Source organism: Ranitomeya variabilis, chromosome 5, assembly GCF_051348905.1.
Source record: "Ranitomeya variabilis isolate aRanVar5 chromosome 5, aRanVar5.hap1, whole genome shotgun sequence".
In the NCBI taxonomy this organism is placed as follows: Eukaryota; Metazoa; Chordata; class Amphibia; order Anura; family Dendrobatidae; genus Ranitomeya; species Ranitomeya variabilis.
Window position 1 is genome coordinate 664776164 of NC_135236.1, and position 14969 is coordinate 664791132.

General features: G+C 46.5%; 3 protein-coding genes across 3 annotated transcripts in view; 2 read left to right on the forward strand and 1 right to left on the reverse strand.

Moving 5' to 3' along the window:
• Nucleotides 1-14969, forward strand: part of NUP50 (nucleoporin 50) — a 38554-nt gene that overhangs the window by 1683 nt on the left and 21902 nt on the right. Inside the window, exon 2 of the mRNA XM_077266622.1 lies at nucleotides 2943-3022. Coding sequence (XP_077122737.1) covers nucleotides 2954-3022 — 69 coding nt within the window. The 5' untranslated portion in view covers nucleotides 2943-2953. The remainder of the gene's footprint in view (nucleotides 1-2942; nucleotides 3023-14969) is intronic.
• On the forward strand, nucleotides 3832-5768 carry LOC143776839 (uncharacterized). The gene is made up of 2 exons (XM_077266623.1): nucleotides 3832-4313; nucleotides 4432-5768. Exons 1-2 carry the CDS (start codon nucleotides 3961-3963, stop codon nucleotides 4475-4477), a joined length of 399 nt encoding a protein of 132 aa, XP_077122738.1. The 5' UTR covers nucleotides 3832-3960; the 3' UTR covers nucleotides 4478-5768.
• Nucleotides 4893-14551, reverse strand: LOC143773490 (uncharacterized). The gene is made up of 9 exons (XM_077260918.1): nucleotides 14504-14551; nucleotides 14351-14431; nucleotides 14176-14265; nucleotides 13960-14043; nucleotides 12420-12633; nucleotides 12182-12338; nucleotides 11639-12058; nucleotides 11339-11459; nucleotides 4893-4943 (listed from the first exon to the last, which is right to left on the reverse strand). The coding sequence occupies exons 2-9, from the start codon at nucleotides 14393-14395 to the stop codon at nucleotides 4893-4895; spliced, it is 1182 nt and encodes a 393-aa protein (XP_077117033.1). The 5' UTR covers nucleotides 14396-14431; nucleotides 14504-14551.

Sequence of the window (14969 nt, forward strand, 5' to 3'; positions counted from 1 at the left end):
TGGTGAGTATTCATCAGCCATTGAGCAGAACCGTTCACATCCGATTAATCGGCATCACGGCGCCATTATATCTAGGTCCTTAGTTCATAGGGATAAATCCTGCTGACAGATTTTTTTTAATTTTTTTTTAAGTGGTTAAACAGCAACAATCGACGCTCAGCTCTGATCGCTGCTCCTGAGCCAGCTTTATACACACGGCCGACTTAGGACGCACCCGTAGGTCCTTTTGTTTTAACCAGGGACGATCACCGGACCGACTGCAGGTTCCTAATCCTATCCAGGATTTCCTGCAAAAAGTAATTCAACCTGTTTAGTTGGGGTAAAACCATGTGCTGGTGCAATGATCGCCCACATTGTGGCCCGGGCGCTTGTCCGTATCTGAACCGTGACGGTGACCCTGTCTGGCAGCCACTTATCTCCCCTCTTGGTATTTGGGGCAATACTCCAAGGTGGATCTAACAGAGTTGGGATACAATCTGTCCTACAACCCAAAGCCCCTGATGTCCCTCAGGGCTACAGAATCGTGCTTAAAGGGGAACTCTAACCACTACGATCACTTTATGGTCGGGTCTGGTGTCCTGCTACGTCCCCTTCATAGATGGAGATATAGCTGTGCAAGGAAACGTCTCAAAATAAGTGGGGGTCCCAGAACGTACTGTCAGGTTGCCCCCACATACACGTTACAGATGGGTGTTCTCGGCAGGTTCGCCCAGATTTTATGGTTATGGACAGTGTCCGACCGGGACAGTAGATCTTCAGAAAGGGTGCGGAGGCTGATAAGGTGCTATGCAGGCACATGGGGATCTGATGCAATGTGACTCCTGTTCTCTGTGGGGGAGAGATGTTGCAAGACTTGGCCTGATGTGTAATAGTTGTGAGGATGTTTGTTGTTGGCAGGGATTTGTGGGTGACCTTTAGTCTCCATGTGGTGCAGTTAAGTGCAGCCTTCACAGGTGTGCCAGCGGGGATTTTTTCAAAACTTTGTGTCAGAGATCCCTTTAATAAGAACATTAGTCATAAGGTATGTCCTCCCCTCCCCATACACGTTCGGAGGGTAATGTCTGCTTAACCAACCTATATCTAATGTGTGAGTGGTCAGGAGGGATGGTGATGGGACATGTTAGAATTTGCACTGCTGATCATTGTTCTCCCAGAGATAAGCTGCTGGCTGACTTGTCATCTGGTGAGGCGGGATGTTGTATCTGGCTTTAGGATGGCCAGATTGGTGCTATATGGAGCAGAACACCTCAGCTCCGTACTCCGCATAGTGGCCGTCTTCAAGTACTGCAGCTTGGCTCCTATTGAAGTGACTAATATCTGAGCTGCAGTACCCGACAATGGCCACTGCACGGTGTTCTGCATATATCTGCCAACACCGGAGGCGCTAACAGCTGATGGGTGGCAGCGCTGATGCCATAGTATAGGGGTGAATATCGGACTGCCCTCTTAATAACCTGATGAACTCTGAATATCATGGATGCAATAAATGCAGAGTTTTTATGATTGTAGCGCAATTTCCGGCCTGTAATATACCTGCAGTATAGCAGACATTATCTAGGATGGGATTTCCCAATCCTCTGATAACCCCCACAAGTCAAGGTTTGTCGTTTACCATTAAGAAGATACATGCTAGTTAGAGAAACTAAATCCCTTGTGCATCGTTGTGCATGTGACCCTGTTGTGCTCTTTTTATTACGAATCCTCAGCAAATCAACACAACTGTTTGTTAAAGGGCACCTGTCACCCCGTTTTTTCCGTCTGAGATAAAAATACTATTAAATAGGGCCTGAGCTGAGCATTACAATAGTGTATTTTGTGGACCCCGATTCCCCACCTATGCTGCCGAAATACGTTACCAAAGTAGTCGTTTTCACCTGTCAATCAGGCTGGTCTGGTCAAAAGGGCGTGGTGTCTTCCCCCAGATCTTGCTTAGTTTTCCGTTTGTGGCGTAATGGTGTGCGCATGTCCAAGGTCCCGAATCCGCTGCACAGGGGAGTGAAAAGAGCGCGATGTGCACTATTTCATTGGTGATCGGTGGGGGCGGCCATCTTCCTTTGGCCGCGCGTGCGCAGAAGTGGCGCTCTGCTGGCCGCGGCTTCAGGAAAATGGCCGCGGGATGCCGCGCGTGCGCAGATGGAGATCGCGGCGGCCATTTTCCTGAAGCAGAGTTCGCATCTCGGTTCAGGAAAATGGCCGCCGCGATCTCCATCTGCGCACGCGCGGCATCCCGCGGCCATTTTCCTGAAGCCGCGGCCAGCAGAGCGCCGCTTCTGCGCACGCGCGGCCAAAGGAAGATGGCCGCCCCCACCGATCACCAATGAAATAGTGCACATCGCGCTCTTTTCACTCCCCTGTGCAGCGGATTCGGGACCTTGGGCATGCGCACACCACTACGCCACCAACGGAAAACTAAGCAAGATCTGGGGGAAGACTCCACGCCCTTTTGACCAGACCAGCCTGATTGACAGGTGAAAATGACTACTTTGGTAACTTATTTCGGCAGCATAGGTGGGGAATCGGGGTCCACAAAATACACTATTGTAATGCTCAGCTCAGGCCCTATTTAACAGTATTTTTATCTCAGACGGAAAAAACGGGGTGACAGGTGCCCTTTAAAAGCCGCTCACGTTTATTTGCATTAAAAGCAATGCTGTAATGGCGTGGCTGGCTCTATGCAGGAATCGGGCTCGTCTTCTGCTTGCACAGATTGGACACGTCCGCTCAGTACTGATCAGATCACACGTGGTCACATAGTCACCCCGGACTTTCCAAATTCTGCTTTGTGCTATAGTAAGGGAAATTGGAAACCGGAGAGAACATTGACAGATGTGGATACGGCCGGAGAGCAGCTAATGTTTTCTACAGGACGGTGAATATCTGAATCTCTGAATGATTATTGCACGACCCACAATAATAAACTTTATCCTCTTGTGTCTTTTCAGTGCAGGCGAAAATGGCCAAGAGAGTAGCAGACAAGGAGCTGACGGACCGGAACTGGGACCAAGAGGAAGAGACCGAGGATGTGAGTGTTGTGTCCGCTCTGCGCCCTCTTCTCAGTCTATGAAACCAAATATTGTCACTTCAATTAATTTAGTTTTTTTTTTTTTTTTTGTACCCCGTTGTGTTGATGCGACCTGGTGATCGGTCAGGACTTCTTGCCGCACCACTAAGGAGGTTGTCTGCTTTCTCCAAACATCTACCCATAGTTTCAATCATTAGCTAAGCTCAGCGACTGGATGCAGCGCTGTTGACATGACATCAACTTTGCAGCCAAACAAGAGACTGGCTCAGGTGTGAAGACTCAGCGCTTCACCTGGGGAAGTTGAGTAAGGGTATGTGTCCACGGGCCGTATTACATCCGGAATAGCTGCGGGTTGAACGCTGCTTGGAGCCGCAGCGTTCAATCTGCAGCGTCCAGATGTTACAGCATAGTGGAGGGGATTTTATGAAACACGCACTCGGCGGCCCTGCGTTTCCGGACATGCGGCGCGTCTTTTTAGATCGCAGCATGTCCATTTACCTTGCGGCGCCGCCGCAAGGTAAAACACAGGGCCCTATTTGTGGGGTGCGATGATTCTGGATGTGTGCAATGAACGCATCATCGCGTCTAAGGCCTCTTTCACACTTCAGTTGTTTGACGTCAGTCTAAGGCTTCTTTCACACTTCAGTTGTTTGGCGTCAGTCACCTCCGACATCGTGACGGATCCGTCTAAATTGTTGGGAAAACGGTTCCGACGGATCCGTTTTTTTGACGGATCAGTTATACTGATCCGTCACAAAAACGGATCCGTCACAACCGTCACGACCGGTTTTTCATCCGTTGGATCCGTTTTTTGACTGATCCGTTTTTTAGAAGGGGAGGATCTCAATGTGATTGGCTACTGGAAACTACTGGAAAACTATATATACTGTGTATTTACATCACATCTTTGAAAGGGTTTATTAGAGAAAGTGGCAGCGATGGAGCAAGTACTGGCAAACATAGCGAAGATATGTGCGGATTTTACTTTTGAGGCAAATCAGTTGGCAGTCATCGTTCGGGACAAGGAGGAGGAAAGCCTGCGGATCCTGCGGCAGCGGCGGAAGAGAAGGCTGTGGATCCATCCCATCACAGCCCAACGCATGACCCGTGGTGTTTATTCAACACTTTACCTTGAACTGAGGGAAAACCCTCAGAAGTTCTTCAACTATGTGAGGATGAAGGCTGAAAATTTTGAAATTTTATTGGGTCATGTGGAAGACTCTATACGGAGACGAGACACCCAGATGCGCTTCTCCATATCACCAGCGGAGCGTCTCATGGTGACTATTCGGTAAGTTATTTTTTTTTTTATTATTTTTTTTTATAATTATTCTCATTGATCAGACTTATAACTGTAATGATGTTTTTTGAAGTTTTTATTAATTATTGTCTTTTCGTTTTGTTAACAGATTCCTTGCAACTGGAGTCGTTCTCCTCGCTACATTTTCAATTTAGGCTTGGGATATCCACCATTTCCGGGATCATCAGAGATACCTGCCGAGCATTGTGGGAGTGCTTACAAGCGGAATATATTCCAGAGCCATCACAGGAGAGGTGGCTGGAGATTGCCCAAAATTTTCTACAAATATGCCAGTTCCCAAATTGTGTCGGCGCAGTTGATGGGAAACATATAAGGATCGTCAAACCTTCTGGCTCTGGATCAGAATTCTACAATTATAAGAAATATTTTTCAATTGTTTTGATGGCCATAGCCGACGCACACTGTAAGTTCATCGCTGTGGATATCGGTGCGTATGGACGCGCAAATGACTCACAGATTTTTAAAAGTTCACCAATGGGGCGTCGGTTGTATGGAGAGACATTTGATTTTCCGCCCCCTAGACCTCTCCCTGGAACCACCGGTCCACCTTTACCATTTGTTTGCGTTGGTGATGACGCTTTCCAGCTTTCCCCACATTTGCTTAAACCCTTTGGAAGTAGTGGACTGACCCAGAGGAAGAAAATTTTCAATTACCGTTTAACCAGAGCACGCAGAGTAGTGGAATGTGCTTTTGGCATCCTAACTGCCAAATGGAGAGTGCTACTAACTGCCATTAAACTGCAGACTGAAACTGTCGATGATGTGGTGAAGGCTTGCGTGGTACTTCACAATTTTGTTTTATCAAAAGAACATGTTTCCCTGGAGGATAATGTTTCAGAAAGCACCTTGCCGGACTACCACAACACAACTTTTCGCAGTCCTGTAGCAGTCTCCAGAATGCGGGACAATTTTGCAGACTATTTCATGTCTCCTGCAGGATCAGTTGACTGGCAGTATCAAATGGTTTAAAAAAAATGTTTTTCAAACTTGTAAAAATACCATTTTTTTGTTTGGTTAACCTTGCTGTATTTTGTATGTTTTGTACCGGTACCCTTTAAACATTTTGTAATGTTTACTATTACCATAACCTTGGTGGTTTTAACCCCTTCATGACCCAGCCTATTTTGGCCTTAATGACCTTGCCATTTTTTGCAATTCTGACCAGTGTCCCTTTATGAAGTAATAACTCAGGAACGCTTCAACGGATCCTTGCGGTTCTGAGATTGTTTTTTCGTGACATATTGGGCTTCATGTTAGTGGTAAATTTAGGTCGATAATTTCTGAGTTTATTTGTGAAAAAAACGGAAATTTGGCGAAAATTTTGAAAAGTTCGCAATTTTCACATTTTGAATTTTTATTCTGTTAAACCAGAGAGTTATGTGACACAAAATAGTTAATAAATAACATTTCCCACATGTCTACTTTACATCAGCACAATTTTGGAAAGAAATTTTTTTTTTGCTAGGAAGTTATAAGGGTTAAAATTTGACCAGTGATTTCTCATTTTTACAACAAAATTTACAAAACCATTTTTTTTAGGGACCACCTCACATTTGAAGTCAGTTTGAGGGTTCTATATGGCTGAAAATACCCAAAAGTGACACCATTCTAAAAACTGCACCCCTCAAGGTGCTCAAAACCACATTCAAGAAGTTTATTAACCCTTCAGGTGTTTCACAACAGCAGAAGCAACATGGAAGGAAAAAGTGAACATTTAACTTTTTAGTCACAAAAATGATCTTTTAGCAACAATTTTTTTATTTTCCCAAGGGTAAAAGGAGAAACTGGACCACAAAAGTTGTTGTCCAATTTGTCCTGAGTACGTTGATACCTCATATGTGGGGGTAAACCACTGTTTGTGGGCACGGCAGGGCTCGGAAGCGAAGGAGCGCCATTTGACTTTTTCAATGAAAAATTGGCTCCAATCTTTAGCGGACACCATGTCGCGTTTGGAGAGCCCCCGTGTGCCTAAACATTGGAGCTCCCCCACAAGTGACCCCATTTTGGAAACTAGACGCCCCAAGGAACTTATCTAGATGCATAGTGAGCACTTTAAACTCTCAGGTGCTTCACAAATTGATCCGTAAAAAATGAAAAAGTACTTTTTTTTCACAAAAAAAATTTTTTTAGCCTCAATTTTTTCATTTTCACATGGGCAACAGGATAAAATGGATCCTAAAATTTGTTGGGCAATTTCTCTTGAGTACGCCGATACCTCATATGTGGGGGTAAACCACTGTTTGGGTGCACGGCAAGGCTTGGAAGGGAAGGCGCGCCATTTGACTTTTTCAATGGAAAATTAGCTCCAATCGTTAGTGGACACCATGTTGCGTTCGGAGAGCCCCTGTGTGCCTAAACATTAGAGCTCCCCTACAAGTGACCCCATTTTGGAAACTAGACCCCCCAAGGAACTAATCTAGATGTATAGTGAGCACTTAAAACCCCCAGGTGCTTCACAGAAGTTTATAACGCAGAGCCATGAAAATAAAAAAATATTTTTCTTTCCTCAAAAATGATTTTTAGCCCGGAGTTTTTTATTTTCCCAAGGATAATAGGAGAAATTGGACCCCAAATGTTGTTGTCCAGTTTGTCCTGAGTACGATGATACCCCATATGTGGGGGTAAACCACTGTTTGGGCGCACGGCAGGGCTCGGAAGGGAAGGCACGCCATTTGGCTTTTTGAATGGAAAATTAGCTCCAATCATTAGCGGACACCATGTCGCGTTTGGAGAGCCCCTGTGTGCCTAAACATTGGAGCTCCCGCACAAGTGACCCCATTTTGGAAACTAGACCTCCCAAGGAACTAATCTAGATGTGTGGTGAGCACTTTGAACCCTCAAGTGCTTCACAGAAGTTTATAACGCAGAGCCATGAAAATATAAAATTATTTTTCTTTCCTCAAAAATGATTTTTTAACCCACAATTTTTTATTTTCCCAAGGGTAACAGGAGAAATTGGACCCCAAAAGTTGTTGTGCAGTTTCTCCTGAGTACGCTGATACCCCATATGTGGGGGTAAACCACTGTTTTGGCACACGTCGGGGAGCGGAAGGGAAGTAGTGACGTTTTGAAATGCAGACTTTAATGGAATGCTCTGCGGGCGTCACGTTGCGTTTGCAGAGCCCCTGATGTGCCTAAACAGTAGGAACTCCACACAATTGACCCCACTTTGGAAACTAGACCCCCAAGGGAACTTATCTAGATGTGTGGTGAGCACTTTGAACCCCCAAGTGCTTCACAGAAGTTTATAACGCAGAGACGTGAAAATAAAAAATGTGTTTTCTTTCCTCAAAAATATTTTTTAAGCCCAGAATTTTTTAATTTTCCCAAGGGTAACAGGAAAAATTTGACCCCAAAAGTTGTTGTCCAGTTTCTCCTGAGTACGCGGATACCCCATATGTGGGGGTAAACCACTGTTTGGGCACATGGCGGGGCTCGGAAGGGAAGTAGTGACGATTTGGAATGCAGACTTTGATGGAATGGTCTGCGGGAATCATGTTATGTTTGCAGAGCCCCTGATGTGCCTAAACAGTAGAAACCCCCCACAAGTGACCCCATTTTGGAAACTAGATCCCCCAAGGAACTTATCTAGATGTGTGGTGAGCACGTTCAACCCCCAAGTGCTTCACAGAAGTTTACAACGCAGAGCCGTGAAAATAAAAAATCATTTTTCTTTCCTCAAAAAAGATGTTTTAGCAAGCAATTGTTTATTTTCACAAGGGTAACAGGAGAAATTGGACCCCAATATTTGTTGCCCAGTTTGTTGTGAGTACGCTGGTACCCCATATGTGGGGGTAAACCACTGTTTGGGCGCACGTCAGGGCTCGGAAGGGAAGTAGTGACATTTGAAATGCAGACTTTGATGGAATGGTCTGCGGGCGTCACGTTGCATTTGCAGAGCCCCTGATGTGCCTAAACAGTAGAAACACCCCACAAGTGACCCCATTTTGGAAACTAGACCCCAAAAGGATCTTATCTAGATGTGTGGTGAGCACTTTCAACCCCCAAGTGTTTCACATAAGTTTATAACGTAGAGCCGTGAAAATAAAAAATAATTGTTCTTTCCTCAAAATTATGTTTTAGCAAGTATTTTTTTATTTTTGCAAGGGTAACAGGAGAAATTGGACCCCAATAGTTGTTGCCCAGTTTGTCCTGAGTACGCTGGTATCCCATATGTGGGGGTAAACCACTGTTTGGGCGCACGTCGGGGCTTGGAAGGGAGGGCGCACCATTTGACTTTTTGAACGCAAGATTGGCTGGAATCATTGGTGGCGCCATGTTGCGTTTGGAGACCCCTGATGTGCCTAAACAGTGGAAACCCCTCAATTCTAACTTCAACACTAACCCCAACACACCCCTAACCCTAATCCCAACTGTAGCCATAACCCTAACCCCAACACACCCCTAACCACAACCCTAACCCCAACACACCCGTAACCCTAAATCCAACCCTAATCCTAACCCTAATCCCAACCCTACCCACAACTGTAACCCCAACACAACCCTAACCCTATCCTTAACCCTAACCACAAGCCTAATCTTAACCCTATTTCCAACCCTAGCCCTAATTCCAACCCTAAGGGTACCGTCTCACATAACGATTTACCAACGATCACGACCAGCGATACGACCTGGCCGTGATCATTGGAAAGTCATTGTGTGGTCGCTGGGGAGCTGTCACACAGACCGCTCTCCAGCGACCAACGATGCCAAGGTCCCGGGTAACCAGGGTAAACATCGGGTTACTAAGCGCAGGGCCGCGCTTAGTAACCCGATGTTTACCGTGGTTACCAGCGTAAAAGTAAAAAAAAAAACGTACATACTCACATTTTGGTGTCCTTCAGGTCCCTTGCCGTCTGCTTCCCGCTCTGACTGAGTGCCGCCGTACAGTGAGAGCAGAGCGCAGCGGTGACGTCACTGCTGTGCTGTGCTCTCACTTTCCGGCCGGCAGACAGTCAGAGCGGGAAGCAGACGGCAAGGGACCTGAAGGACACCGAAATGTGAGTATGTACGTTTTTTTTTTTTTTTTTACTTTTACGCTGGTAACCACGGTAAACATCGGGTTACTAAGCGCGGCCCTGCGCTTAGTAACCCGATGTTTACCCTGGTTACAAGTGAACGCATCGCTGGATAGCTGTCACACACAACGATCCAGCGATGACAGCGGGAGATCCAGCGACGAAAGAAAGTTCCAAACGATCTGCTACGACGTACGATTCTCAGCAGGGTCCCTGATCGCTGCTGCGTGTCAGACACAGCGATATCGTATGGATATCCCTGGAACGTCACAGATCGTACCGTCGTAGCGATCAAAGTGCCACTGTGAGACGGTACCCTAACTCTAATTCCAACCCTAACCCTAAGGCTATGTGCCCACTTTGCGGATTCGTGTGAGATTTTTCCGCACCATTTTTGAAAAATCCGCAGGTAAAAGGCACTGCGTTTTACCTACGGATTTACAGCGGATTTCCAGTGTTTTTTTGTGCGGATTTCACCTGCGGATTCCTATTGAGGAACAGGTGTAAAACGCTGCGGAATCCGCACAAAATTGACATGCTGCGGAAAATACACAGCGTTTCCGCACGGTATTTTCCGCACCATGGGCACAGCAGATTTGGTTTTCCATAGGTGTACATGGTACTGTAAACCTGATGGAAAACTGCTACGAATTCGCTGCGGCCAATCCGCTGCGGATCTGCGGCCGATCCGCTGCGGATCCGCGGCCGATCCGCTGCGGATCCGCGGCCGATCCGCTGCGGATCCGCGGCCGATCCGCTGCGGATCCGCGGCCGATCCGCTGCGGATCCGCGGCCGATCCGCTGCGGATCCGCGGCCGATCCGCTGCGGATTCGCAGCCAAATCCGCACTGTGTGCACATGCCCTAACCCTACCCCTAACCCTACCCCTAATTCTAACCCTAATTCTAACCCTAGTTCTAACCCTAGCAGAAAAAAAAAAAAAAAATTTGTTTATTTTTATTATTGTCCCTATGGGGGTGATAAAGGGGGTCATTTACTTTTTTTTCATTTTGATCACTGCGATAGGCTATATCGCAGTGATCAAAATACTTCTGAAATGAATCTGCCAGCCGGCAAGACTCTGCGGGCGCAGTGCGCATGCGCCCGCCATATTGGAAGATGGCGGCGCCCATGGAGAAGCCGGACGGACATCGGGAGGCCCGGTAAGTATGAAGGGGGGGTGATCGGATCACGGGGGGGGGGGGGGGGGGACCGGAGCACAGGGAGGGGGCACCGGAGCACGGGGGGAGCGGACAGGAGGACGGAGGAGCGGACAGAACGAATTAGGGGGGCGGACCGCGCACCGGAGCACTGGGGGGGCGATCGGTGGGGTGGGGTGGGGGCAGATTAGGTTTTCCAGCCATGGCCGATGATATTGCAGCATCGGCCATGGCTGGATTGTAATATTTCACCGTTTTTTTGGGTGAAATATTACAAATCGCTCTGATTGGCAGTTTCACTTTCAACAGCCAATCAGAGCGATCGTAGCCACGGGGGGGTGAAGCCACCCCCCCTGGGCTGAAGCACCACTCCCCCTGTCTCTGCAGATCGGGTGAAATCGGAGTTAACCCCTTCACCCGATCTGCAGGGACGCGATCATTCTGTGACACAGCATATGCGTCACAGGTCGGGAAGGGGTTAATACAGTTTTTTTTTTTTTTTTTTTTTAAAAAAAGACAATAAAATTGTTTTTAAACCACAAAAAGTTTTATTTATTTACATACAGTTTTTAAAGGTTCTCATAATTTGGGGTGGAGATAGTAGCGGAGGGGCTGACAGGGCGGGCCACGTCGATAAGGGGGGACAGGACATCACGGGGAGGAACAGAAGTGGAATGGGTGGTGAAAACATGAGGTTGGGAAGAGAGTTGAGGTACAGATGTGGTCTGTGGGAGGTATGGTGAAGGTGTTGGTGGGGGTGGGAACGGTGAAGTTAAAGGGGAAGAATGGAAAGGGGAAGCTAGGAACTGGGAAATACTGAGGGGGGGAAGAAAGGTATGGCGAAGGAGTAGGATGGACGGGAGTAGGATGGACGGGAGTAGGATGGACGGGAGTAGGATGGACGGGAGTAGGATGGACGGGAGTAGGATGGACGGCGACTTGAGAGGGGAAAGGTGTTGAAACATGAAGGGTGGGTGGAGGGGCTTGGGACATTGCCTGCACTAGAGCAGTGTGGCAGCCTTGCATCACATGCATCTGCAGGTCAGGAGTTAGATTCTCCATGTGCCTGAGGACTGACTGAAAAAAGCAGTGTCTTGGTGACTGGTTTGCATCTGACTGCAGCCTATCCAGACGACTGCTGAGTTCCAATATGCATTTGTGAAGCATATTGTACCCAGCAGACGTTTGCTCACCCAAAAGCTTGATGGCATTCTGGAAGGCTGCATTCAAATGCAAAAATTCAGGCGCATAGCTCCTTTCCTGACCTCTCTGGCGCTGCCGTCCTGACCCCAAAGGTGGTCTAGATGTTGCGGCAGTGTCAGAGGGGTGGGGTAAAGGGAACTCCATCTCATCACCTGCAGCTTCAAGTGACGAAGTCCACCCTGCTGCTCCAGCGCTGGTGGATGGGGCCGAGGGATCACACAAAAGGGAAGGTGCAGACACAGAAGGGTCGACGTGGTCCCCGGTGGCGGACCCCTGAGGGATCGCTCCAGAGGGGTGCAACTCTGATGCAGGCTCCCGAGTGCTGCTGACAGTACTGTTAAAGAAGAAACAAACAAAAAAATTAGTATCTTGATATTACAATTGCCCTTGCTGCCAAAAAAAAATAGGTTACACATTTTAACAGTTTGACTGAAAACTTGTGGTGTTGAATATTTACCTTCTGCTCAGCAGCGTCGACCGGAGGAACGACAGGGCTCTGGAATGCTTATACCTGCTCCTGCGTCCTCTAGATCCACTCGGGGCCTGCATCTCCTTATTGAACTCCCTCTTAAAGCGATCCCTCAGTGACCGCCACCGCACGATTACCCTGTTACCTGGAAAGAGAAATCAAAAAAAGGTTACTATACAACACATTAAATCATGCTAACACACGTTAATGAACTGTGAATACTTACGTGCTAGATCCTGGGCCCCAGCATTGAGTTCCTCCCAGTTATCAATGACAGCATTGCACACTTCCTCCCATAGCCGTCGGGTGACGTACTGGTCAGCATGGCGGCGGTCCGACATCTTCCATAGCGGCTCCCGACTTTGGACCGCTTGGATGAGGGTGTCCACGTCTATGCCCTCGTCCTCTTCCTCATCCTGTTCGGGAGCACGCTGTGAAGCCTTTTAACAAAAAAAAAAAAAAAAAAGAATAAAAAGGGAAAGATTATAACATGAAAAGCAGGATGTGATTATTTGATTAAAAATTAACTTTTAATAAACTCGTTAAAATAAGGTGCCTGAAAAAACACACATATAGGACAAACAGTATATCACCTTACAAGAAGGGAAATGCCAAAATTAGAAATATCAATGAACCGCACTGCTATAGACCTCACAATCCTGAGATTCCTATATACAGGACTGTCGCACACCTCAAGATGTACCGTCCTAAACCTTTTGGCAGTGCGGAATAATGTCAGCTTTCACCTCAAAAAGTCATTTAGCCAAACAAGAAATAGATATATCCTATAGGTAAACAACTATTGCTGGCTGAATAAACAGACTAATTAAATAATGAGTGAAAGAAATGCAGAAAAATTACACAATCTCACCCTGTTGTCATAATGGGTAAGATGATAACCGTTTTTATATATAGCTGGTGTTATAACTGGGGAGATGGCACATACTCGTCCATACTAATCCCCCATCACTTGAAACCACCAGTATCTATGCAAGCCCCCAGATAAGAGTAGATACGAAAAAGGTATATAACACTGTTATAGCACCCCCTTTTTTGCCGGATGAACCTCCCACTTAGATGGAGGGATACAGGAACCTTCCCCTGATGAGTAAATGGAAACGAAAGACGTAGGGAAGTATACCTTTTTCGTATCTACTCTTATCTGGGGGCTTGCATAGATACTGGTGGTTTCAAGTGATGGGGGATTAGTATGGACGAGTATGTGCCATCTCCCCAGTTATAACACCAGCTATATATAAAAACGGTTATCATCTTACCCATTATGACAACAGGGTGAGATTGTGTAATTTTTCTGCATTTCTTTCACTCATTATTTAATTAGTCTGTTTATTCAGCCAGCAATAGTTGTTTACCTATAGGATATATCTATTTCTTGTTTGGCTAAATGACTTTTTCAGGTGAAAGCTGACATTATTCCGCACTGCCAAAAGGTTTAGGACGGTACATCTTGAGGTGTGCGACAGTCCTGTATATAGGAATCTCAGGATTGTGAGGTCTATAGCAGTGCGGTTCATTGATATTTCTAATTTTGGCATTTCCCTTCTTGTAAGGTGATATACTGTTTGTCCTATATGTGTGTTTTTTCAGGCACCTTATTTTAACGAGTTTATTAAAAGTTAATTTTTAATCAAATAATCACATCCTGCTTTTCATACTATATTTGATTGGTGGTCACAGCTTTCTAGAAAGATTATAACACATGAATTTTACAGTTTGCTAAACACCAAACCAAAAAAGGAACTTACTCTTCGGTGACTGCCGCGCCTAGCATTCCGACGGCTATGGTAGGTGCTCTGAGGAACTCTACGTCGAGCCCCGGATTGTGAAGACTAATAAAAAAAAATAAATAAGAAATAAATTATGTGCTTGGATGGAAGCATATGTACCGTGTGTGTACTGTGCTGAATGTTTGTGTTGAGTGTAGTGTGTTTTATGTGAGGATCTGTATCTGCAAAACTTACACTATGCGCTCCCGCTCCTCTCATTTCTCCACCCTGCCCGTCTCCTTCATGAAGCTGCTCCTCTGCTGCTGCTGCTCCTCCATCTTCTTCCTGTGAAAACAGAATAAATATATATAGGGTTCAAAAACATTACCAGAGATGTACCAAAAAAAATTTAGGAATAAAAAAAAAAAACCTCAGGTGCCTGACGATGTGAGGGGGGGCTCTCAGATGAAGACATTGTTATTCTGCCTGAGTCTGTCTTGGTCCCTAGAATCTGCAAGTATAAAGAGAGTTCTAAGCTACTATACAAAAGGATAGACGCAGCTTTTCGGGACTTTATACTTACATGTTTTCAAAACTTTGGGGGGTCTGCCTGCGTCGTCTTGGTCCCTAGTTCCTTGGTCCCTAGAATCTGCAAGTATAAAGACAGTTCTAAGCTACTATAAAGTGGCGTAACTACAAAGTTATGGGCCCCGGTGCGAACTTCCAAATAGGGCCCCCCGCCAAAATATTTTCCACCCAAATCCACATCCTGCCCCATCCATCTCCACATTCTGCCCCATCAGTCTCCGCATTCTGCCCATCCGACTCCGCATTCTGCCCATCCATCTCCACATTCTGCCCCTCTCTCCACATCTCACCAGAACAGCAGGAACCAGAAATCTGCTGCTGGTTGATACCAGATAACACGAGCTGCACACAACCAGGAATGAGCTGCTGAGAGCTGAAGGACCTGTGGTGACCTCATCGTCATGTGATCAGGAGGCGGAGCTGATAAATGCTGAAAGCCCTATGATAGTGATGACGTCACC

What these genes read in the sequence shown, in the direction of transcription:
- LOC143773490 (XM_077260918.1), bottom strand. Translation starts at nt 14,395, where the DNA reads ATGTCTTCATCTGAGAGCCCCCCCTCACATCGTCAGGCACCTGAG. An exon ending in GGCGCGGCAGTCACCGAAGA is followed by an intron (nt 12,634 to 13,959) that starts GTAAGTTCCTTT and finishes TTTTGTTAAAAG; the next exon opens with GCTTCACAGCGTGCTCCCGA. An exon ending in TACCTTTCTTCCCCCCCTCA is followed by an intron (nt 4,944 to 11,338) that starts GTATTTCCCAGT and finishes AAAGGGTTTAAG; the next exon opens with CAAATGTGGGGAAAGCTGGA.
- LOC143776839 (XM_077266623.1), top strand. Translation starts at nt 3,961, where the DNA reads ATGGAGCAAGTACTGGCAAACATAGCGAAGATATGTGCGGATTTTACT. An exon ending in CGTCTCATGGTGACTATTCG is followed by an intron (nt 4,314 to 4,431) that starts GTAAGTTATTTT and finishes TTTTGTTAACAG; the next exon opens with ATTCCTTGCAACTGGAGTCG.